At 57.1% G+C, this 23712-nt stretch overlaps 3 protein-coding genes across 4 annotated transcripts; 2 read left to right on the top strand and 1 right to left on the bottom strand.

Moving 5' to 3' along the window:
* The first annotated feature begins 174 nt into the window (after window positions 1-174).
* Window positions 175-9193, top strand: SMCR8 (SMCR8-C9orf72 complex subunit). Its single transcript, XM_072878688.1, has 2 exons — window positions 175-2597; window positions 4838-9193. The coding sequence occupies exons 1-2, from the start codon at window positions 244-246 to the stop codon at window positions 5289-5291; spliced, it is 2808 nt and encodes a 935-aa protein (XP_072734789.1). The 5' UTR covers window positions 175-243; the 3' UTR covers window positions 5292-9193.
* Window positions 9194-9800: 607 nt separating this feature from the next.
* SHMT1 (serine hydroxymethyltransferase 1) lies at window positions 9801-16482 on the bottom strand. Its single transcript, XM_072878689.1, has 12 exons — window positions 16438-16482; window positions 14878-15002; window positions 14169-14314; window positions 13750-13865; window positions 13500-13660; window positions 13255-13336; window positions 12845-13057; window positions 12463-12579; window positions 11984-12106; window positions 11590-11706; window positions 11302-11412; window positions 9801-10760 (listed from the first exon to the last, which is right to left on the bottom strand). The coding sequence occupies exons 2-12, from the start codon at window positions 14977-14979 to the stop codon at window positions 10591-10593; spliced, it is 1458 nt and encodes a 485-aa protein (XP_072734790.1). The 5' UTR covers window positions 14980-15002; window positions 16438-16482; the 3' UTR covers window positions 9801-10590.
* Window positions 16483-18537: 2055 nt separating this feature from the next.
* Window positions 18538-21687, top strand: LOC140659261 (chemerin-like receptor 1). Of its 2 annotated transcripts, XM_072878691.1 has the most exons (2): window positions 18538-18786; window positions 19384-21687. In XM_072878691.1, exon 2 carries the CDS (start codon window positions 19448-19450, stop codon window positions 20426-20428), a length of 981 nt encoding a protein of 326 aa, XP_072734792.1. In that variant the 5' UTR covers window positions 18538-18786; window positions 19384-19447; the 3' UTR covers window positions 20429-21687. The 2 variants fall into 2 exon arrangements, with proteins under 2 accessions (XP_072734792.1, XP_072734791.1); XM_072878690.1 differs by lacking the exon at window positions 18538-18786 and having other exon boundaries at window positions 19290-21687.
* Window positions 21688-23712: the final 2025 nt, after the last annotated feature.

The raw sequence follows: 23712 nt of genomic DNA, 5'->3' as shown, positions 1-23712 counted from the left end.
CTGCGGGGCTGCGGTGTCCGTGAGGGGAGCGGCGGCTGAGCGGGGCCCGGCGGGGCAGCGGGGCCGGCGACTCCCGGCCATGGCGGAGGCGTGAGGCAGCGGCGGCGGGAGAAGGGGCTGCGGCGGGGGCCCGGCTGCGGGCGGGCCGGGGCCGGGGCTGCGGCGGGGCCTCCCGCAGGGCCCGGTGGCGGGAGGGAGAGGGGGGGCTTCGCTGCTCCATGTCGGTCCCCTCCTGCGGGAAATATGATCAGCGCCCCTGACGTGGTGGCCTTCACCAGAGAGGAGGAGCTGGAGGATGAGCTGTGCAGCGAGCCGCCCCTGCCCGAGGAGTACTCGGTGCCGCTCTTCCCCTTCGCCAGCCACGGTGCCAACCCCTGGGCCAAGGTCGCCAGCTCCAAGTTCACCCGGGACTTCATCCTCATCTCCGAGTTTTCGGAGCAAGTGGGGCCCCAGCCCCTCCTGACCATCCCCGATGACGCCAAGGTGTCGGGCACTTTCGATCTCAATTATTTTTCCCTTCGGATCATGTCTGTGGATTACCAGGCTTCCTTCGTGGGGCACCCTCCCGGCTCTGCCTACCCGAAGCTGAACTTCGTGGAGGACTCCAAAGTGGTGCTGGGGGACTCGAAGGAAGGGGCCTTCGCGTACGTCCACCACCTGACTCTCTATGACCTCGAAGCCAGGGGTTTCGTGAGGCCCTTCTGCATGGCCTACATTTCTGCTGACGAGCACAAAATCATGCAGCAGTTTCAGGAACTCTCCGCTGAGTTCTCCAAAGCCTCCGAATGCCTAAAGACGGGGAACCGGAAAGCTTTTGCTAATGAACTGGAAAAGAAACTGAAAGATCTTGACTACACCAGGACTGTCCTGCACAACGAAACCGAGATACAGAAGAAAGCCAACGACAAAGGGTATTACACAACCCAAGCCATCGAGAAGGCCAACGAGCTGGCCAGCGTGGAAAAGTCTATCATCGAGCACCAAGATCTGCTGAAACAAATCAGGTCGTATCGCTATAGGAAGTTGAAGGAGTCCGACTTCCACCCCTACGAGCCGGAGTGCGAGCTGGATCAGGCCAACGCGGGCTGCGATCGGGACCTGACTACCTCCGACTTTGCCAAGCCTGGTGAAACGCACCTTTACGCCCACGTGCCATCCTATACCCCCAAGCTCATCAAAGCGAAGTCTGCCAAATGCTTTGACAAGAAGCTGAAGACGCTGGAGGAACTCTGTGATATTTATTTTTTCACCCAAACCCTTGAGCAGTTGCATCAGATCGAGAGGACTTTCAGAGGTGACGTGTGCTACCTCCTGACAGACCAGATCAGTAGGGCGCTCTTAAAGCAGCAAAGCGTAACTAACTTCCTCTTTGAGGATGTATCTTTTCTGGATGAAAAACCACCTGAAAAACAGTACGGAGGCTGCCAGGGGCTCAGTCAAGATGCCATCGACAGAAAGTGTTTGGAAGAGTCCCCTGCTCCTAAAGTGGTCATCAGCCTGGGATCCTACAAGTCCAGCGTGGAGTGCGTGCCCATCAAGATGGAGCAAGAAATCGAGGACCCCCAAGAACCCAAAATGACTGAGTCCGTGACATTCGAACACCAGGAGAACCTGGACTATCTCGATGCAGATATTAAAGGCAGCATCAGTAGCGGTGAGAGCATCGAGGTTCTTGGAACGGAGAAATCTCCATCTGGTTTGACAAAATCGGAGAGCCAGGCCAGCCTACCCATCAGCCCCAGCCCTCAGGCGGGCAGGAGCAAGGTGGGCAGCCGGAGGACCGTCAGCGAGGACAGCATCGAGGTTCTCAGCACGTGTCCCTCTGAGTCGCTCATCCCGGAAGATTTCAAAGCGAGCTACCCAAGTGCCATTAATGAGGAACCTTACGTGGATGATGAAGAGGGAGGCCTTCGTTTCACCCCCAAACTAAACCCGGACAACGCCGATGAGCAGGAAGACGTTTCAAAACAGGAAAACTTAGTGCAGGTTGACTCTGCCTGTTGTATCGGGAAGGAGAGTCCCAACTTCCTCGAGCCTCTGCCTGACCTGGGACAGAAGCACTGCGACGAGGACGGGGTGGTCAGGATTCCCCCGCAGCCGTACCGGCAGGCCGAGCAGGGGCTGCGCGGGAGCTTTGGGGGCTTCCTCTCCCACGACGGCATCTCGGGGGGGCTCCTTCCCTACGAGCTTGACTCACGCTACCTGACGGGCAGCAGGGAGGTCAGTAAGAGCAGCCTGGATGAGTGCTCGGACTCCACGAGCTATATCAGCAGCGCCGCCTCCACATGCTCCGACAGGACCCCTTCTCCTGCTCACCCCGCCCGTCAGGCGAGTGAAAGGCACAAAAAAAAGGCTGGCCAGAACGCGCTGTGGTTCATCAGGCACTACCCCTTCGCTCACCCCGCCATCTACTCCCTGCTCAGCGGGAGGACCCTGATCGTGCTGGGGGAAGAGGAAGCGATAGTCAAGAAGCTGGTGACGGCGCTCTCCATCTTCGTGCCAAACTGCGGCGTTTACACCAAGCCCGTGAAGCACTGGGTCACTTCCCCTCTGCACGTTGTGGATTTCCAGAAGTGGAAGCTGATCGGACTCCAGAGGTAAATCGAGGATCTGTTTGCTTTATTGGTGCTGAGGTGTATGATAGAAACTTTATCTCCTAAGCGGGAATTTCAGAGGGGAATTGCTGCGCAGGGGAGGTCTCTGTCTGGTTACCTACACAGCTGCTTATGGGATATATTTTGAAGGGGGGTAGGTTTGTCTGTCTCTTTATATCCAGCCTCACTTGAGAGTTAATATTTAAAACATCTGCTGGCCGCTTGCTGCCTGGCTCATACGAGTTATTTGGCCAGGAGGTTTCCTTCCGGTTCAGGTCTTAGCCTGGCAAAGCAGAGGACAAACACACGAGTCCTTCTGGTTTCCTGGATGATCTGATAAGAGTGCTCCTGGAGTCCCTCGTGTGCTCTGCTTTCCCCCGTCTCCTGCCAAAACTCCTCTGACATTTTCAGCTAGAATTTTGTTTTTTAAATGGATGCTTTGATATGGGGAGGGTTTTTCCTTGTGGACCCTGATGAAGAGATGATGCCCTGTCCATGAGATCAGTAGGTCAGAAATCGGAGTACCAGCACCTTGGGCTGTGTTGGCGAAGGTGTTGCCGGCTGGGTGTTGTGGGCGAGGGTGGAGGCACGGAGCCTGCGGAGCTGCTGGGCTCCCTTCAAGGGGGTGCAGATGGACAGAGACTTATTTATAATGTGCCTTAGTGCAGGAAAAAAGGCTCACAGGGCTGTGTGGGCCGCAGCATTGGAATTGCAGTCCAGATGCAAAGGAAACTTGTGCTCAGGGTGAGAACCATCACAAAAGCAAGCACCCCTTCCCTGATGCCCAATCCTGAAATGGGGCTTTGTAGTTTATATTAGCAAATGAGCGATTGCTCAGCGCTCAAGATTTTGGCCTTGCCTTTGTTGCTGTTATGAAAAGGATTTTCTTTGTGTGTTACCAGGATATGTTCAGCGCTTCAGGTGCAGGTATGACAGGGAATGGCCATTGCTGTCACCAACATGGAAAACATAAGTCAGAGTGGCAGCCCATTGCTCAGAGCCAGGCTGGAATAGCTCCTGAAAGGGTGTTTCTGAGCAGCTTGAAAATCAAAATACAGAAATCTGCTTTCTGGGCTGCTGAGTATTGCGTTGCTGGGGGTTGTGGGTGATGAAATTATCCTAAGCTGCGAGTTTACCCTCATTTCTGTGCTCGTGAGGCAGGATGACAGCCCTGCCAACAGCTGCTCCCAAACTTCCCTGTCTGTCGGTGAGGTTTTTAAAAGCGCCGAGTGTTTACTCATTGCTCAATGTTTGTGGTTAGATGCAATTTTTATAAACAAAAGTCATCTTTTTTTTTTTCTTTTTTTAAGAACTGCTTGTAACATGTGTCAGTCATTTAAACTCTCCTCCGTGGAATGTTAATTAAGTGTTGAGTTTAACGTGGGTGCTCTCAGCAAACCATTTGTACAAGGGCTTTGGGAAGGTGCTTAGAGGCTAGATTTATTATTCTGGTAAGGGTGCTGTGCCTCGTAAGGCCAGACGCTGCCTGGGCACGGGGGCAGCCCTTACACCAGCAGCTGGGGCTCCTAGCTTGAGGCTGGGAGCTGTATCTCAACCGAGTGACTTGAACCATGCAGAATTGAGGAGCAGAAGGCAGAGTTTGTGTAGGCTTGTAATTTGCATTTAAATAACATTAATTTAGGCTTGGTGGATAATTGTGTGTTGTGAATGTGCTGGGGGTTGCACCTGACTGAAAAATGCCCAGGCTCAGCCAGGGAATATTCTGGTTTAAGGATGGTTCCTTTCTTAAAGGAAGGGCAGAAGGTTTTGTTCTGCTCAGGGCTTCAGCCACCTCAGAGCAGCTGCCTCCCAAAACAGCGATATGAGGGGAAAGCGGAGGTCTTGGCAAGGGGGGGCTGGTTTGTCTTTCTGAGTTCTTGTCACATCCAGAAGCTACCAGCTGCTGCAAGATTTGCTTCTGTTCACCAGGGACGTCCTCTCACTCCCTCTCCGTGTCACGGAGGGAGGAAGCTGCCCCGACGCGCAGTGGTTTATGAAGTAGCACGCACACGGTGCATATCAGTGCACGTGGGGATCCAGGGGATCAAGGCTTCTTTGGGATCTGGCAGGATGGAGAGACTATTTGGCCATTCTCTTCCGTGTTAGGCTTTATTTGCCCACAGAGGCTCTTGCACCAGCTCATGAGCTAGAGGGAAAGTATGTGTGGTATAGGGGCACAGACACAGTCTTCTGCTTAACTGTCTGGTCGCCTCCAGCCGTGACCTCTCTCCTTGCTGTTTCAGGGTGGTGTCGCCTGCCGGGGTGAACGTGCTGCACGCCCTGAGCCGATACAGCCGGTACGTCAGCATTCTGGACGCCGACAGTAAGACTCTCCGTTGCCCGCTTTACAAAGGCACCTTGGTGTCCCGGCTGGCAGACCACCGCACGCAGATCAAACGAGGAAGCACCTACTATATGCACGTCCAAAGTATCCTCACCCAGCTGTGTTCAAAAGCCTTCCTCTTCACCTTCTGCCATCATTTGCACCTTCCCATCAGTGAAAGAGAACCAGAGGAATCCGTTGTGAATCGCAGGATGAACTTTCTGAAGCTTCAACTGGGCCTTGCCAATGAAGATATCAAAATTGTACAGTATTTAGCTGAGCTGCTGAAGCTGCAGTACATTCAGGAACCCGGCCAGGGGGTGAACCCTCTCCTCAGATTTGACTATGTTCCCAGCTTTTTGTACAAAATCTAGCCTCGTGCAGGCTGTCTGCCTGCGTACTCGGGGTCTGACAAAGCTCATCCGTGCTTGACATTGACGCTGTCTGCAGTAGCTCTCATACGTCAGGAAGGGGCGAAGAAGCCGATGCGTTTGCAAGCATCTCTGCTCCACAGAAATCGGTGTCTGAGGGACCAGATTTCTGTGTGGTTCCCCATAGCCAAGAACGTAGATGTTCCATCGCGTAAAACAACAGGCACTCTGGTTTTTAAATGTTAGAAGGGGCACTATTACTTTTAAAGCATATCATGGCAGCATCCCGGGGGGATTATGGCATGGAGAGAGAGGTGGGCTGTCTTGGGGATCAATACTTACTAGTGTGCAGTCCCCAAAATAACGCAGTGCTCCACACGCTTCTGCCAGAGCCCTAAATGCTGTTGGTCCCTTCCTTGGAGCGAGGGCGGAGACCAGAGGGAAGATGTAAAGGCCACATGAAGTTTTTTAATTCACCATTGTCTCTCGTGAGTGTAGCTCGGAAGCTCCCTGGCAGGGTGGCAGCTTGCAGTTACCTGTCTGTGCGCAGCGGTAGCGGCTGGTGTCCCTTCCTGCATTTTTCTGAATTTCCTGGCGCTTCCCAGGACGGGTTGTCCCTGGGAGGATGGGAGAAGCACACATGCTTCTCTCCAGAAAGTGTTTGCCAGCTTCTCTCAGCTTTGTTAAAATCTGGAACGTGGAAGAACTCCTTAATGCTGGCGAGCACCGAGGTGCCCGCTGCTGTGAATGTAGAGCACTGTGCCTTGTTAATTTGTCATGTCCTATTTGCTGGGCGACCTCCGAGAAGGGTGGGAGGGAGACCGGGAAGCCTCAAAGCGTGTGAAGTCGAGGGTGGCCTTTTAAGGAGGGAGAGGAACTGACAGAGTGGGGTGGACCCTCATTTTTAGGTGCTTTTTGTGATGGGGAAACGAACAGTGCAATTCAGCTGAAGCTATGCCGTGAGACAGCAGGCTGTTAGAGCAGGCTGCCTGGCTGGTGAGACGCTAGCGCTCAGGAGAGATCGGGGATGAATGTACTGGATTCTACATTGTATCCGTAATAGTTTCTTTCTTTTTTTTTTTTTTTTTTTTGTTGGGGAGTTGACTTTTGTGCTTTGCGGTAAAGCAGGGTCAGCGTCGCTGCATGCTGCTTCTGGCCGAGCCTTTGTCGTGTTTCGACTACCTCTCCCGGGGCGGTCCTGGGTAGCTCTGGACGGGGCAGAACTGCTGCTCTCTGAGCCTGGATGCTGAGGACTTTCCTTTCAAAGCTTCTGCGCCACTGCCTGTACCATAAAGGTTGTGCCACCGGTGTGGTGACGCTCCCAGATTGTTCCTGTCAGTGCCGAAAACTTTGTGCCCAGGCATGGCGCTTCCTTGTGGAGTCTCATAGGAGATGCCGCTCCTTGGCCGCCGGTCCCGCTCTGTGCTCTGCTCTGTCCGGTGCCGTGTGGTGGTATCAGCAGCCGTGGTACTTCTAAGCAAGAAAAGCCTTGCTAGGAAAGATAGCCTTGGTTTTATTTCTTGTTATCGTTCTTCTGATCATGGGTGTGAGAACAGCTGAGATCGTACAGGATTAGCTGATCCGTTATTTGGTTAGGGTTTTTTTATAAACCTCTGTTTATTGTGCTGGTGTGATGCAGTGCTGCAGATGAATGTGATGTTCCTTCCATGCCCCGGGAAAGTTTCTGTGTAGGGACGGGGGTTCATCAGTGTGGCTTAGACCCCACTGAAACTTGCTGTGAGAACCGCACTGCTCCGAAACCTGTGTCCCGAAGGCAAGGAGGCTCCTTGGCGAGGCCGTTGTCTGGCACCAGCATCTGCGCTTCAGTACCGCTGCCGCCTCTTTCTCTCTCCTGGAAAGGTCTCTGGGGTAGCGCAGGAGGTATAAACCAACAGGGCAGAAAGACTCTTTTAAATGTTAGTGTTGTTTCTGGTGGCTTACACTGAGGCCAACTCAGGGGGGCAAGTTGAGCTGTGGTGCTCCGGAGGGATTTCCAAGGTCAGAGGTTGCTTGTGATGGTGTTCTTAGGTCGTGGTTGGGAAGCAGCGTGGCATTGCCTTCACTGAAGGTGAGCGGTGTGCCTGTGCGCAGGGCTGCATGCCTTTAAAGCATCTTTAAAGGCCTTTTCCTTTCCTAACTGGGCCCTCCTGTCGCATGTGAACTGGGTCTGCTGGTGAAAGACTTCTGTGTCCATCGAAAACGCCTGCTTTCTGAAGTGACTTGAGGTGTCCCCTTGTCGATTTGTCTGCACCCGAACTGCTTCTACACTAAAGCTGAGGCGAGATTCCCCTGGGGAAGAGGCATCTCAGTAAATGAGTAATGCAGGTGACACCGGGCAGCTGAAAGCTCCCTATGTCCTGCCTGACCCGCAGCTCTGGAGAAGCGCTCAGCACGGGAGCTTGTTTCCTGCTTGAAAATGACCTGATGCTATGTGGGTTTGAGGAGGGAGGGACGAACTTTTTTCCTGCTGACTCACTTATGTCTTCCTCCAGGCTGACAGCGCAGAGTGGTGGAGCAGGATCGATGATTAGTGTTGGCTGATCTCTTAGTCACGGTGGTCTCTACCTGTGGTGTTCAGCTGCACTCATAAATTGATAAATAACTCCTTGTTGCTCCCTCTATCAAACCTGTAGTGTCTGATATTCAAGGCTGTGTTGAGCAATACTTGCACTACCACCTGTCTGACCTGCTTCATCTCTCTGTCACAAAGCAGCTCTGACCTGGAGGATGCCCTGGGGGCTTTGCTGGGACGGTTCCCCAAAACGGGAGCTCTGCGCTATCTGCAACTTGGCTCTTAAGCGGGAGCTGCAGGGAAACACGCCTTGGAGTGCTTGTCCTCCTAAGGCTGGCTCACGGCAGGGCACCCTCTGAGCTGGGACTCCGGGAAAGGGGGAGTTACCTCGGGCTGTGGCACCTTGGTGCAGCTGGAGCCCAGCCTGCCCTCACTGCTTGTGGTGCCCAGAACAGTGGCAGAAATCGGGGGGAGTCCGAGTGCAGCTGGTGGTTCGGGAGCTGAATTCCTCTGCTCAGTAATTTCTCTGTCTGACCTTCTGCTCCTGTACAGTAAAGATCCCGATATCGGCACTTTAAGACTTTTTCCTCATCTTCACTGTGTTACCTCACTACTTTCAGATATTAGCAGACTTATAACAAGTTACGATCTTCGCACTAACAGCTCCCGCAATGAATCTTGGCATGTGTGTTCGTCAGCTTGCACCGCGCCGTCTGAGTGCCGCGCGCTGCCGTCCAGCCATCCTTCCACCACGAGCAGGGCAGGTTCCTCGCAGTCGCAGTGCAATACTCACCAGCCCTCCCGCACCGACCCTCCAGCCGCCAGAGCCAGCGGTGCCGTGCACGGCCGTTGCCTGCTTCCGTGAGTGCTGCCAGCATGCCCCCGCCTCCCGCACGGCCGGCTCTGGCTCCTGCTCCCTCCTCTCTCTCTGCTGGCTGTCAGGGAGAGGAGGCTTTAAGCCTGACCGAGAATTCATCAGAGCAAAAGGTCTCCCCTGGCCATCTGCTGCCTGGCCGGGAGGGCAGGGCTCCCTTTTCTCGCTCCTCCGCTTTCCTTCGTTGGGAGACGGACTGCCAGCTCCTGCTCTACGCTACACTAGCCCGCTGCTTTCAGATCCCACCCCGAGGAGGGTCAGCCATAGGAGTAGGCAATATTAACCCTACACAGGTTTCATTTCTCAGAGAATAGTGCTCGGATTTACTTTCATCCAGTAGCAATCACTTCTAAGCAGCTCCAAAGCTGTCTTGCCTTGACTAGGGAAGTACTGCCTATACTCTAGCAATATTCACCATTTTGTAAGGGGTGGGAGAGGAGGTTGAGGGGCGAGAGCTGATGGCTCCATGCCCCCAGGCCAGTTCTTTGGTTTTCATTGAGCGTGGGGGGGGCCCTGAGCCCCCGCTCTGGTGGTGGGTGACAGCCCATGCTGCGGATTCAGCATCTCGGAGAGCCGGGCAGGACCCAGGGCTTGTAGCAGCGCTTTGAAAAGGCTCCCGTAATAAGGTGCGATGGGAAATTCAGCGAGCTGCCCAGGCTGAGGGAAGGTGCCTGCTCCGCGCAGTGCCCCGGTGGCACAACGTCAGAGCAACAGACCGTACCCCCCTATTGCAGGGGTCACAAACCCACCGCACGCTGGTCCCCGAGACGTGTTTTAACTGGAAGGCAGAAACACAGGGTACCCAGTCCTGCTGGCCACTTCGCTGCTGGCACGGGGATGGGGCTGGGCTAAGAGCTGCCTCTGAGGGCTGCAAGGAGGCTGTGATGAATTCTCATCTTATTTTAAAGCACTGTATCCTATTACTGCATGTTGAGTTACGTGTGTGTGCCTGTGCGTGCCGAATGCTTGCGTCAGTAGTTAGAGCGAGTGTGACCGGGAGAAATCCAAGAAGCATGTCTTAGTGTCGTGCTGTAAGTGTTACTGCACAAGAGTTTAACAGATGTTAACACCAAATGACTAGTCTGAGAAATGTACTTTTAAAAAAAAAAAATTATTTATTTGGGTTCAGATATTTTTGAAATACAAAAAAAAAAAATTGGTTGTATTTTTTAAAGCTTATAATTCTTGTCATACATTGTGGTTAAATTCTTAATTTTACCGTGCTTATTAAAAAATGGTTCTACCTAAGCTTTGTGCTCAGAGGTCTCAGAAAATACCGGAGACGCTGACTAGGATGGGATGGCGATCCCGGGAAGGCTGTTCTCGGTGGGTTTGGGACAAGGCTTGGCCTTCTCAAAGCCTGCCGAGGCTGGAAGGCACAAGAGGAGAGTGGGCTTGTGTGCAGGAAGGGGAATCCTCGAGGCAGAAACCAGGGGGGGTTGTTAGCGGCTGTGAAGTCTCTTGTGCAGCTGAGCACAGCGCCTGGCTGCGGGCGGGTGGCTCCCGCAGAGGCTGGATCCCCGTGTCCTTCCTGGCCGCTGTGGGCAGGGGTGTCTGGGTGAACGCGGGCAGGCCTGCCTAAACCTCGTCTGCCGCTCCCACAGCCAGCGAGAGCTGGATCAAACCCAGGCCTGGCTGTGAGGCTGAGTTGCTTGGTGCTCGGTCCCAATTGTAACACTGAGCGGTGAAAGAGCTGGTTTCCCCGTGGCAGGGGCATGCTCAGGGGGGTCTGGTGCCCCAAATGGGAGGGGAAAGGTGAGTAAGAGCCGAACAAGGAGCTGCTGCTGCACCACAGCCAGTGCCAGCAGGGAGGTGCTGGGAGAAGGCACTGGGGCGTTGGTCTCGGGCTAGGGGTGCGAGTGTGCCGCGGTCCCGGGTACTTCCATGGCTCCGGGAGCGGGCACGGGTGCCTCCCCTTACAGGACAGGCAGCCCTGGGAGCGGGAAGGTCGCTGCGAAGGTCTCCACCTCTTCCTTCAGTGCCTTCAGCTCCCCCCGGTATTTCTCCTCCTCCAGTTTCTCCTTGAATTCCTTCAGCGTGGCCTTGGGGCTCATGTCCTTCTGCACGCGCAGCGTCAGCTCGATCCCTGCCAGGATGGGAGACGCGTCGGTCAGCCCTCGCGGCTGCAACGCCTCTGTCTGCGCCCACAGCGGGCAGCTGCCGCATCCCGCACCTCTCCCAGCCCTGCTGCAGGGAACCTGCGAGGCTGGGGTGTAGGCTTAGCCCTGCACACCCCACAGCAGCGCTGGGGCTGCTCCCCGAGACGCATGGGAGGGAAGGAGCAGGGCTGCGAAGGACTTGCTGCCCCAGGAAACCAGCGTGGGACCCCTGAGGACAACTGGAACAAGACTGCAAAAGGTACAGTTTTAATCCAGGCTTTCGGCCCGCTGCCTGTGCAGTGGGGAGGGTTTGGCCGGTCCCAGCTGTGGCCAGATGTCCTCTCCCACATCCAGATGTGGAGGTGGGACAGTTACTCCTCAGTTGTGTGTGCGCTCCCTCGCCAGCTGCTGGGGAAGCTGCCCAGCTTGTGCCTCCTCGCCTGGAGGAGCTGCCCTGGCCCCGGGCTGCTGCTGGAGCTGAGACTCGGCCCCGCACGCTCCCGCCTGTGAGCCTGGCCCCGGCCTCACCTCTGTGGATGTACTGAGCCACCATGCGGAAGTCATCCTGCCGGAAGCCGCGGGAGGTGAGAGCCGGCGTCCCAAACCGCAGGCCGCTGGGGCGCAGGGCGCTGACATCGCCTGCACCAGAACAAGTCACACGTGACCAAACCCAGTACCAAAACTGCCACGTGTGGGATTTCAGCCTGGTTCCCAGTGCCCAGGGTGGACCGGGAGCCCTGTGGGAAGCTCTGCACGGGCCACGGGAGATCCCCAGCATGCGGGGCAGGACACGGCAGAGCTTGTGGGATCCCTCACCAGGGCACGTGTTCTTGTTGCAGGCGATGGAACACATCTCCAGCACCCGCTCGGCCCGGCCGCCATCCGTGCCTCTGCTGCGCAGGTCCAGCAGAATCAGGTGGTTGTCGGAGCCCCCTGCAAAGAGAGGGGTTCGGTCGGGGACGTGGGATCAGGGTAAATGCTGCTCCTGCGTGAGACTTCAGCAAAAAAGGCTTAGGATTGCACCGGGGCCTGCCCCTGGTTTTGGGGACAGAATGGGGGCTGCTTTGAAACAGTTTTGCGAATGTCCTGAGGAATTGCGACAGCAGAGCTCTGCCTGTCGTGTCCGTGCACGCGCTGCCCTCGTGGCCTGGCTCGGACCTGGGCCACACGCAGGGGTCAGCCCCATCCCGCTGCCGAGACCTGTCCTCACCCGTGACGATGTCGTAGCCCAGCTCCATCAGTGCCGCCGAGAGCGCCTTGCAGTTCGCGACCACCTGCTGCTGGTAGGCCTTGAACTCGGGCGTCATGGCCTGCCGCAGCGCCACGGCGATCCCTGGGGAGGAAGGCAGACCGTGAGTTTTTGGGGGCTCCCACTGGGAGAGCCGGCGGGGAATGTGTGGCACCGCCAGCAGAAGTCATCCTGGAAGGTGAGCAAACTGATGGACAGTCCCTTCCCCTAACCAGGTTGGCGGCGTTGCCGTGAGTCAAAAAGCAGGATGGGACAAGCCTGGTCGCTCCTCGGGCAATGCTGGACCGAGCTGGCTGCTCCTTGCCGCATCCTCTCCAGGCTGCAAGCCCCTCGGGGCAGCTGGAGCCCCCTTCACCGCTGCTGGGGGCCAGAGCCCGGCCAGGACACCTTTGTCATCTCCCTTTGCCCTCCCGGAGCTCGCGGCCAGCCCGGATGCGTACCTGCGATGGCGTGGTTGTGTGGGCCTCCCTGCAGGCCGGGGAAGACCGCCTGGTTGATGAGGCTCTCCAGGTTGTAGAGTGTTTCCTTGCCCGTCTTGGGGTCCACACTGCGGGTGCCTGCGGGAGGGGAGGGCAGGGTCGCTCACGAGGCAGCGCGGCCGCCCTTCTCCCACGAGCTGCTTTCACCCCCTGGCCTCTCAGGGCAGGGATGATCATTGTTCCTCTTCAAATCTGGGCCACGGTTGGCCCTGGGAAGCTCCCCAGATGCTCCCAGGAGGCCCCAGACCTTCCTGCCCTCCCTCCTTCCCAGCTAGAGCAGGAAGGAGCTTTAACTTGCAGCCCCCCCGGGCTGGGGGGAGCGTTTCTCCCGGCTCCCTGGCACCTTTGCGGTAGAAGATCATGCCGGCCCTGCAGCCCCGCAAGGTCTTGTGGGTGGTGGTGGAGACAACGTCGCAGTGGTCGAAGGGGGAGGGCACCACGCCGGCAGCCACCAGCCCACTGATGTGGGCCATGTCGGCCATGAGGTAGGCACCGTTGGCGTCGGCGATCTTCCGCATGCAGGCATAGTCCAGGTTGCGCGAGTAGCAGCTGACACCTGCAGGGGACAGGAGCAGATGCTCGAGGACCCTGGGGCAGCCCTGTGTCCAGCACACAAGCTCCTGCCAGTGCGGATGTGTTGGAGGTCTCCTGGCACTGCAGCATCCGTGGGCTTACCGGGGTGCTACTGGCTTCAGGGAGCCACCCCCACCCAGCGTGTGTCACCAGGGAGGTCGGTAAGGGTTTGATCCTTACCTGCTATGATCAGCTTGGGGTGGAAGAGGCGAGCATTCTCCTCCAGCCGGTCATAGTCGATGTAACCGGTCTTGGGATTGACCTGGGAGAGGAAGAGGAGGGTTCAGCCACCTCGGTATGGGTGAAGATCAGCTGCAGCGCTGTCCTGCAGGAGAGGGTGCCGGGAGCCTGACACCGGTACTTTTAAGAGGCACCAACAGTTATGACGACCGCATCCTGGCTCCGGCTGGAGCAGCGCTCTGTACCTTGTAGGGCATGGACTCGAAGAAGACAGAGGTGGCAGAAATCTTCTTCTTGTCCGTCATGAACCCATGGGTGAGGTGACCCCCATCAGGCAGGTCCAGCCCCATGATCCTGCCGTGGGGCTCCACCAGGGCCGTGTACACCGCAAAGTTAGCGGGTGACCCTGCAGCGAGAGCACACCGGGCCGGTTACAGATCCCGGGGTGTGTGGAGGCCGGTGCAGCTGGTCTGGCTCTCCTGAGCACCCCGTTACCTGAGTAGGGCTGGACGTTGACGCCCCACTTCTGGGGGTCGAGCCGGTACGCCTGCAGGGCTCGCTTCTGGCACAGCCTTTCCAGCTCATCTACGAACTCTGTCCCACCGTAGTACCTGCCAGTAAAGGGCAGAGCAGGGGTTAAACCAAACCCTGTGACCAAGCTGTGGAGAACCCGGTGATGCCATGGTTGTGGCAGCCCCTGGGACAGCAGCTGCAGCAGACGTGACCCTGCTGAGATTGTCCCATGAGTGGCCAAGGACAGAAGCCAAGAGGGTCAGATTCTGCCCTGGAGGAGCTTGGCTGCCAGCGCCAGGTCATCGCTTCCTCTGCAGAGGTGAGGTCTGGCAGCATGGGTGGTTCCTCTCCTCTCCCTGCGAGGGTTTGGGTTGCGTGGGGCTCAGCCCCAGCCCCCGTACCTCTGTCCTGGGTAACCCTCCGAGTATTTGTTGTTCATGCAGGATCCCAGGGCCTCCAGGACCGCTCGGCTTGCAAAGTTCTCCGATGCGATTAACTCCAGCCCCAGCCTCTGCCGTTGCTTCTCCTTCTTGATGATGCTGTGCACCTTTGGGAGGGGAGAGAAACAGCTTCACCCACGCCAGCTCTGCATGGAGATGTGGATGCTCTGCAGTGGGGGATGCACCCTCAGAGGGGACAGGGGCGATGGAGAGGGGCCTGGAAAGGTGCTGGAGAAGGGAGATGAGATCCCTTCTTGGTACAGCCGATCCCAAACAGTTCATATGTCTGGTCACAGGCCACATTTTGGGTTTCTACCTGCCAGGAAGCTGCCAGATAATTCAGCTGTCATTTGGGCTAGAGAGTCAAGCAAGGGCAAATGCCACATGGCCTGGTGGGCCAGCTGCTCTGGTGTGGACGTCAGAGCTTCAAGCAGAGGGCTATGAGCAATAGATGCCAAGTTACGACCGTGTTATCTACAGATGGTCAGAGGATGCCCTCCCTCCCCCTCTCACTGCAGGCAGAGGGGGCATGGAGGATGGATGGGTCCCACCAGCTCAGCCTTGGACCATTTCCCTGCCACATCCCTGGCTCAAGGAGGTCAGCATCCCCACGGCTGTCTGGGGGATGAACGAAGCGGCTGCTGGGCAGGGGCCGGGAAGGGGCTCTCACCTCTGGGTCGTTGCTGTCGAGCGGCTCCATGACCATCCTGTTATGGGAGGCCCAGAGCTCCGCGCTGGGGAGGCCCCCGTCGCCCTGCGTTGAGTTTGCCATCCTCCTGCTGGGTCCAAGGTCACCTGCCGGCGGAGAGGGGAGTTTGTGGGATGGGCTGGGATGGCTGCGGGGCTGGGTGCCTCTGTGCCACGTCCCTGCGTCCTGCCTGCTCCTATCTCATGTCTTCCCTGGAAACAGAGAGGGACCAGCCATGGGCTGGGGCCCACTGGGTGAGGAAAACACCAACAACTCTCAGGGCCCCCCCACTGATTTAAGACCAGTTCATTAATTATAGCGCTTTGATCAATTCTGATTGATACTCTCTCATCACCACCCTGCCTGGGTTCCCACCACCCAGCTCTGCAGCACCTGGCCAGACACTTCGGGACATGGTGAACCCACGCATGGACCAAACCGGATCAGCAACACGAGCAATGCCTTTCCCTCTTGCTCCTGTATCTCCGTGAGTCTTAGGTCTTCTGGGAAACGCTAGCAAATGCCCTCATGGACGCAAGGGTATCTTATTAAAATTGCTCTTTAATTTCAAGGGCAGTGAAGTCCTCATACCCACAGACCTCAATTTTAACGTGCGTTGCATTCCCTAGCACGCTTAAACCTCCTGGCTGCTTTCCCTTGTGCGTAGCCATGAGGGCAAACCCCCAGCAGGTCTGAGTCCTGCCCCAAACCCCAACTGAAGCAAGCCCGACTCATGGAGCTGGGCCCCGAGAGGCAGCAGCTCTGCCTCAGCTTGACTCCATGGCACGCGTGACGCCCAGGCCTGGCAGCAGCCCTCCGGCCCCGTCGGTGCCACCGCTGTGGGCGTGAAAGCCCAGCTTCTGCCTTGGCTGAAAACAATGCATCTTTTTACCCATTAACCCTGCAAGGCCAGCGAAGGGCCGTGAGCAGGTTATTAAGCAATCGCACTTTGTTTGCTTGTGCCAGGCTGCTGAAGTCCGTTCACTGGGCAGGGATGCCCGGCCGCCCTCCTCCCCGAGCACAGGGCCTTGTTGGCAGGGAGGGAATCCCCACTGTCGGAAAAGCTGGGCTGGGATGGGGAAAGGGCTGCGAGGGAAAGGGCAGGGCGCAGCGCTCTGGCTTCGAGGGGGATGGCTGGGTCCAGCGTGTCCCTCCAGCACAGGCTGCAGCGGCACTCGCACCCATGGCTTTTGGCAGACCTGCAGAAGGCCCCGGGGGGGGGACGGAGCTCCCCGTTCCCCACCCAGGGTGAGACCCCTGTTTCCACCCTCGTGGCGGGGCACCGGTCCGGCCCTGGCAGTTCACCTGCTGCAGGGGTGAACCTCGGCCCTGATGCTCCATCCCCACCTGGCTCTGCAGCCCCGTATCCGGGCTCCATCACCTCCCGCATCCCCGAGAGGCTCCCGCTGACGCCCTCCCCTTGCCCTGACACCGGGGGTGGGGAACAGCGCTGCCTGCCCGCCTCTCACCCGCAGCGGCGTGCCCTGCCCCTGCACGGCCCTTCCCCGCCCCGCAGCCGCGGTCCCGGTCCCCGGTCCCTACCCGCCCGCCGCACCGAAGCCCGGTCCCGCTCCGCCACCGCGCGGGAGCCCGCGCGCCTAGCATAGACCGCTCAGACACGCCCCTCCGCTCCTCGGCCAATCAACGCCTCGCTCCACCCCGGTAGGCCGGCGGTGGGCAACACGCTCCGGAAGTATCTGGGCCAATCAGCGCCGCGTCCTTCTACCTTCCCGCGTCCTATTGGCCCGCGCCGAGGCGGGGCTGGCGGCGCTACCAGCACGTGGCGGCCGGGGCGCGGGTGACCTTGGCCGGGGCGGGTGGCGGGCGGGGGCTCCGCTGCCGTCACCCCTCTGCCGTCACCCCTCCACTGTCGTCACCCCTCTGCCATCACCCCTCTACCGTCACCGCTCTGCCGCCGTCACCCCTCTGCTGCCGTCACCCCTCCGCTGCCGTCACCCCTCTGCCGTCACCCCTCCACTGTTGTCACCCCTCTGCCATCACCCCTCTACCGTCACCGCTCTGCCGTCACCCCTCTGCTGCCGTCACCCTCTGCCGTCACCCCTCCACTGTTGTCACCCCTCTGCCATCACCCCTCTACCGTCACCGCTCTGCCGTCACCCCTCCGCTGCCATCACCCCTCCGCTGCCATCACCCCTCCGCTGCTGTCACCCCTCCGCTGCCGTCACCCCTCCACTGCCATCACCCCTCTGCCGTTTCCCCTCTGCCATCACCCTCTGCTGCCGTCACCCCTCTGCCGTCACCCCTCCGCTGCTGTCACCCCTCTGCCGTCACCCCTCCACTGTTGTCACCCCTCTGCCATCACCCCTCTACCGTCACCGCTCTGCCGTCACCCCTCTGCCATCACCCCTCCGCTGCCATCACCCCTCCGCTGCTGTCACCCCTCCGCTGCCATCACCCCTCCACTGCCATCACCCCTCTGCCGTTTCCCCTCTGCCATCACCCCTCCGCTGCCATCACCCCTCTGCCGTCACCCTCCGCTGCTGTCACCCTCTGCCGTCACCCCTCCACTGTTGTCACCCCTCTGCCATCACCCCTCTACCGTCACCGCTCTGCCATCACCCCTCTGCTGCCGCCACCCCTCTGCCGTCACCCCTCCACTGTTGTCACCCTCTGCCATCACCCCTCTACCGTCACCGCTCTGCCGTCACCCTCTGCTGCCGTCACCCCTCTGCCGTCACCCCTCCACTGGTGTCACCCCTCTGCCATCACCCCTCTACCGTCACCGTTCTGCCGTCACCCCTCTGCTGCCGTCACCCCTCTGCTGTCACCCCTCCACTGTTGTCACCCCTCTGCCATCACCCTCTACCGTCACCGCTCTGCCGTCACCCCTCTGCTGCCGTCACCCCTCTGCTGCCATCACCCCTCCGCTGCCATCACCCCTCCGCTGCTGTCACCCGTCCGCTGCCGTCACCCCTCCACTGCCATCACCCCTCTGCCGTTTCCCCTCTGCCATCACCCCTCCGCTGCCATCACCCCTCTGCCGTCACCCCTCTGCCGTCACCCCTCCGCTGTCGTCACCCCTCTGCCGTCACCCCTCTACCATCACCGCTCTGCCGTCACCCCTCTGCTGCCATCACCCCTCTGCTGCCATCACCCCTCTGCCGTCACCCCTCCGCTGCCATCACCCCACTGCCGTCACCCCTCTACTGTCACCCCTCTGCCGTCACCCCTCCGTCACCCACCCCGCTGCGGTCACGCCACTGCCGTCACCCTGCAGCCCCGGCCCCACCTGCCGTGCGCCCCGGCGGGGCCTCTCCCCCGGCCCTGGGCTGTTCCCAGCGCCCGCCATCCAGGCGATGCCTCTCGCCTCCGCCCCCGCCACCCTGCACCCCCGCCGGGCAGGGAGCGCTGCCAGCCTCCCCTGAGGCTCCCGCTCCGGGCTGCTGGCCGAAGCCACATCTCAAGGCGAGCAGGCGTGTCCAGGCCGTGGCATGGCCTGGCAGCACTGGCGTGGCACCGCTGCCGTGGGGAGCAGAGCCTGCCCCATCCCCCGCCACGGCAGGGCAGCCCCGGTGCCCGGTGGGGTGTCCGGGTGCTCGGAGGAAGGAGGCTGCCTCGGGGGGCAAGTGGCGCAGGCAGGAGAGAGGCCGTGTTGTCTTCGTGCTTCAAGTTAGCGGATGGGCTTGGCCAAGCGGCCCGAGGGAGCCTGCGGCCACCGGGACTCCAGGGGTTAAATCAATGCACCACAAATTGAGGAACAAGATTAGGGAATAAGGGATCCTACTAAATTCCTCGTGATCCCAAGCCATGGGAAAACGGAACGAGGCAGCCTGAGTCACGCTCCGGAGAGGAGCAGCGTCTCAAAGGGGAGTCAGCCAGGAGGCGAGACCACCCGCTGCGGGCAGAGCGGCGAAGGAGCGCGGCGCGGCGGTGAGTCCTGCCGGGACGTGCCGAGGCGGGGTGCTGGGGGGAGCAGGGTGGGCGAGGAGGGCCGTGGGCTCGCCGGGAGGTGGTAAAGGGCTGACGGTTCCACCAGAATACACCTCGGGTGCCGTTTCGCCTACTAGAATGCACCTCCCTAGAAGGTGCTTGTTGAACAGCCTTCGAACTTTATCAGTCTAGATGGTTTTTGCTATCTTAATTTGCCGTCGGTGATCCGAAGAGGACCCGTCACAGCCGTGGGATTTGGGTTTCCATGGTTGTGCCACCGGCCCATGTCGTCAGCCGTTTATGGAGGTGTTGTTCTGACAGCGCCGACACCAACAGCAAAACCTGGGTTGGTTTCTCTGGTCACGGTGGTTTCTGTGACATGCAGATGCTATAGAGAAGGACTTAATGTTAATTATAGATTAAACTATATAATCTGGCTGTGCATATACATTTTGCGTACAGCTGCTAGCAAAGATTTCCACCTCTCTTGAGCCATAGGAGCCGCAGATAACAGCGGTGCGTGCTGTTATGATTTCAGGACTCTGGCTTGCTGGTGATGGAGAGCGTCTCTTCTTCCCCTTCACCCTTCTCTGCCAGTTCCCCCACCGTGCAGTCTGAGAACGCCACTGCCCATGACTACTACTCTGGCCTCCAGAAGAGCATGCACGTCCTCTCCATGGTGGTGTACAGCATCGCCTGTTTGCTGGGGGTGACAGGGAACGGCCTCGTCATCTGGATTGCAGGCTTCAAGATGAAGAAGACGGTGAACTCTGTCTGGTTCCTCAACCTGGCCATTGCTGACTTCATCTTCACCTTTTTCCTGCCCCTCAGCATCGCCTACACCGCCCTGGGCTTCCACTGGCCGTTTGGGAAGCTCCTGTGCAAGCTGAACAGCACCATCGCGTTCCTCAACATGTTCGCCAGCGTCTTCCTCCTGACGGTCATCAGCATGGACCGCTGCGTTTCTGTGGCCTTTCCCGTCTGGTCTCACAACCGCAGGAGTCCGGAGCTGGCGGCCAGGATCGCACTGGGGACGTGGGTCCTGGCTCTCCTCCTCAGCTCCCCGTACCTCGTCTTTCGGGACACTGTGGTCAATTCCAGGAACGTCACCAGCTGCTATAATAATTTTGCACTGTCTGATGACTACACATCGGAGGCAACGCGGAGGCTGTGGAGGATGCGGCATAAAGCGATGATCATAACGCGATTCTTATGTGGGTTCCTCATCCCTTTCACGGTGATTCTCATCTGCTACAGCATCGTCGCTGTCAAACTGAAAAGAAGGCAGTTAGCCAACTCTGCGAAGCCCTACAGAATTATCATTGCTGTCACAGTCTCGTTTTTCCTCTGCTATTTCCCCTATCACGTCTTCTCCTTGCTGGAAATATCCAAAAACTCTTCCAGTCATGAGATGAAAATGGCCCTTTACATAGGGATCCCCTTGGTTTCCAGCCTTGCTTTCTTCAACAGCTGCATCAACCCCATCCTCTACGTATTTGTGGGGCCGGATTTCAAGGAGAAATTTCGCCAGTCCATCCTGTCGACTTTCGAAGGGGCCTTCAGCGAGGAGTCGGTCCTGGGCAGCCTGACCAGCAGGCGAAAGTCCAGGTCTGCTTCGGAAGCGGAGGTCCCGAGGGTCTGAGCGGGCGCTGGTGTGCTGCACTGCCGGCACCGTTGGGGAGGGCAGTTCTCGTCTCTGCAGTTTCCCCTCATTTCAGAGCTATAACCGCAGGACTGGGGGCTGCGAAGGGCTGTGCACGCTAACAAAGTGTGATTTGATGCTTTGGAGGTATCTCAAACCTACTGTGACTTAATATACTACGGAAATTAAACAACTCTCTGGAGCTGCAGCAGGGTGGGAAAGTCAAAGTACGTTTTGCTCCTTGTGCCGCTTCCTTGGCTGCCTTGTTTCCCTGTACCTTTTCCATCCCCAATGGTCCATCATACCTGGCAAAATATCTCCCTGGCTGGATGTGCTGAGAGGGCAACCTGGGTGGTGGCTACCAGTTGTCAGACTTGGTTGCCTCGGCGCTGCTGATCTGTTACAGCTTCCAGTTTTTAACAGGCAACCCTTTATAAAATTTGCCAAGTTTGTGACTCTGCTGGCAGAGCTCCTACTTTCCTCTCCTCTGGGGCTCCCAAGGAGGGAGCTCTCAGGTGCTCTCCACGCTGCCGCCCAGCCCAGCCCAGGGTCACCCCGTACACGCCCGGGGGAGGCAGTCGGGGACAAGTCCTGTTTGCATCTCCGTTGGGTTCACCTGCCCGCAGTGCATTTGCACATGGCGAGCCGAGGGGAGAGTTTGTTCCCTGCCCTTGCCAGACTTTCCTGGCAACTCATCTTTGCTGGGGTTCCACCAGGGGGCAAAATCGGGTGCAGCTGCACCGGAGGTGTACGGCTGTGCCAGAGGTGTACGGCTGCGCTGGAGGTGTACGGCTGTGCCAGAGGTGTACGGCTGTGCCAGAGGTGTACGGCTGCACTGGCGTTTCGGCTGTCCAGAGGAGAAGAGGAGGGAGGGGAGAGCTATTCTATAAGTCCCTCGTAATTACATCAGTAAAGAAAATACAAAGATCCTTTCCCATGTATCATTCCAGTCTGGTGCATGGGCTGCTAAAGTGTAAGGAGAAAATAATTTTTAAAAAAGCAGCTTGAATGTGCAGTGAGATCCATCTGCAGGCGCTCTCACAAATGCGTCTTTTAAAGAAATAGGGTTAAATGAAATGGCTATATGTATTTTTGTAGGGTCTGGACTACCCAGTGAGACACTCATCTTTTCTCTCCCCAGATGTGTGGCAGGACAAATTATTGGTTGTGCTCCAGTTACTCAGGTTTGATGTACAGCATAACTATTTCTGAGCAAAGCTTGTCTCTGTGTGTGTGTGATGTGTTTCTGGCCCTTAAACAGCAGAGATCTGACATTTTCTACTGTTGGTGAATGAATATTAAACCCCATTAAACTTATTTAAAATGTACCCAGCCTGTTGTGTTGCCTGTGTGATAAAACACTTGGTGATCGAACCTGACTGAGCGTGCTCATCTTTGGTACTAGAACAACTAGATAAAAAGATGAAATGCCCAGAATTTGGAAACAAACCACTGGCATTAGCAGCAACTCTCAGGACTGAAGTAGACAGAACTCAAGCTGGGTGTGAGGACTTGCCTGGGGCACTCTGTCCATGTGGACCTGATTGCTCGACTGCAGTTCTGGCTTATCGGTGGATTTCAGACCTTTTGGTACATTTGAAAACTGGTGGTTTGGAGAAGAAAGAAGAGCTGGCTGGCTGAGCTGGGTCTGCTCAAGTTTCCCATTTGCAAACTGCTCAGGATGAAGATGGTGGGGGTTCTCTTCCCAGGCTTGATCAGCCTCTGAACCGCTTTAATTTTCATAAGTAGAAAATGTTGGTCACGTAAAAGGGAACAGCAGTGTTGAGGTGCTGTCATTCCCAGCCCATCCGAGGCAGCTGAACGAGCAGGTGACTGTATCGCACCTCCCTCTCCTGGCCTGCCCAATCTGCCTGTAAAACAGCCCAAACTACCGTTTGTCCCGTTCATCCTGCCAGAAACCTGCCTTGGAGCCTCATTGCTCTGATGGCTGGAAAATCTCTGACTCCCGGCCTGAACATATGAATTTACACGTACCTCACTATTCTGCGTGGATGACATTACCGAGTGAGTGCTGTCACTTGAACATGTTGGGGATTACTTATGGGTCTGCTGGGCCATGCAATATTAAATGAAGGTCGTGATCCTACAGGCATACATGTACTTAACCTTAAATTCATGCATAAACCCGCTGAGAACAGGGAATGTAACAAGACCATCCATATGTCAAGCATGAGTGAACAGAGAGATTTACCCTTTGCCACAAATTGCTGCCTGTCATCCAGATAAAACTGCAATGTTTGCTATGCAGCATGCAACTCCGGGGCTATTTACTTGCTCCTGGTGGTAAACTACAGCATCGATTGCAGTGTCAAGGTTGTGCAGACCAGCGTTTGCTCTTTCTGGTTTTCCTTATCTGTTTGCAGAGCCCACGTAATTCCTTGTGACAAGAGATTCTGCGAGGGTTGGACCAAGGCCTCAGACTCCTGTCATGCCTCTCTCCTCACCCCAGCACCCTTGAAGGTCAGGACTTGAAGTACTGACCTGGTTTGCGGTAGGAAAGAAAGCAATTTTCTGGGTCATTTGGACATTCAAGGTGGGTACAGGATTCCCATGGGACAACACGGTTTAAATGAAGCAGAGTGTCTGGATGATCTAAGGAATTACCACTGGAATACCAGTAGGTAACTAACCTACGGAGCACCATCTCCTCCCTGGCATCCCAGCCAAGCCCAGCATGCCTTTCGCGCAGCAGCTCTGTTTCATTAGCTAACCCCGTTCAACTCCAGACCTGAAACCAAGCTGGTCTTTCTCTCTCTTGCAATATCCCTCCCAGAAGTTGCTTCCACTCTAAGCGGCATGTTATTACGCCTAAGCAAAATAGCATGTCTCTACAAAGCTGAATGTCTCCCTGCATGACGGGGAAGGGGCTGAGAAAGCTTTCAGACAGCCATCCCTGAGAACACTTGCCAAAATACTGTTGGGAGAAAAGAGGGGGAAGCGAATTTTTTATCGACGGTAACAGCTATTGCTGTGTTACAGGATGCACTTGAGATGATAGAGATGGGTCTGTCATGCCGGGTCTGATCCCTAGCCTTTGTGCAACGAGAAGCCGTGCTGACATCAATACGGGGTCAGGCTGCCAAGGGACTGGTTCCAAGATAAATCTCCCATTGTATCGAGTTCCCTCGTGTTCAGACTATCTCATTATCACAGTGATAATTGTGATAGTCCCTCATTCCCAACTAGGAGGCAGGATGTTCATTCTCTCTGATACTTGTGTTTGTCATGCGCTTATCTAGAAAAGCTTGAATGGAAAAAAAAAA

This window comes from Ciconia boyciana, chromosome 13, assembly GCF_034638445.1.
Source record: "Ciconia boyciana chromosome 13, ASM3463844v1, whole genome shotgun sequence".
Lineage (NCBI taxonomy): Eukaryota > Metazoa > Chordata > Aves > Ciconiiformes > Ciconiidae > Ciconia > Ciconia boyciana.
Note: the sequence above shows the minus strand (reverse complement) of the source record. Positions and strands in the feature narration are given on the sequence as shown.

Coding starts and splice junctions, on each gene's coding strand:
- SMCR8 (XM_072878688.1), top strand. CDS start 244: ATGATCAGCGCCCCTGACGTGGTGGCCTTCACCAGAGAGGAGGAGCTG. Junction 2,598..4,837: donor AAGCTGATCGGACTCCAGAG/GTAAATCGAGGA, acceptor TTGCTGTTTCAG/GGTGGTGTCGCCTGCCGGGG.
- SHMT1 (XM_072878689.1), bottom strand. CDS start 14,979: ATGGCAAACTCAACGCAGGGCGACGGGGGCCTCCCCAGCGCGGAGCTC. Junction 13,661..13,749: donor CAACGTCCAGCCCTACTCAG/GTAACGGGGTGC, acceptor CTCTCGCTGCAG/GGTCACCCGCTAACTTTGCG. Junction 12,580..12,844: donor CATGATCTTCTACCGCAAAG/GTGCCAGGGAGC, acceptor CCCCTCCCGCAG/GCACCCGCAGTGTGGACCCC.
- LOC140659261 (XM_072878690.1), top strand. CDS start 19,343: ATGGAGAGCGTCTCTTCTTCCCCTTCACCCTTCTCTGCCAGTTCCCCC.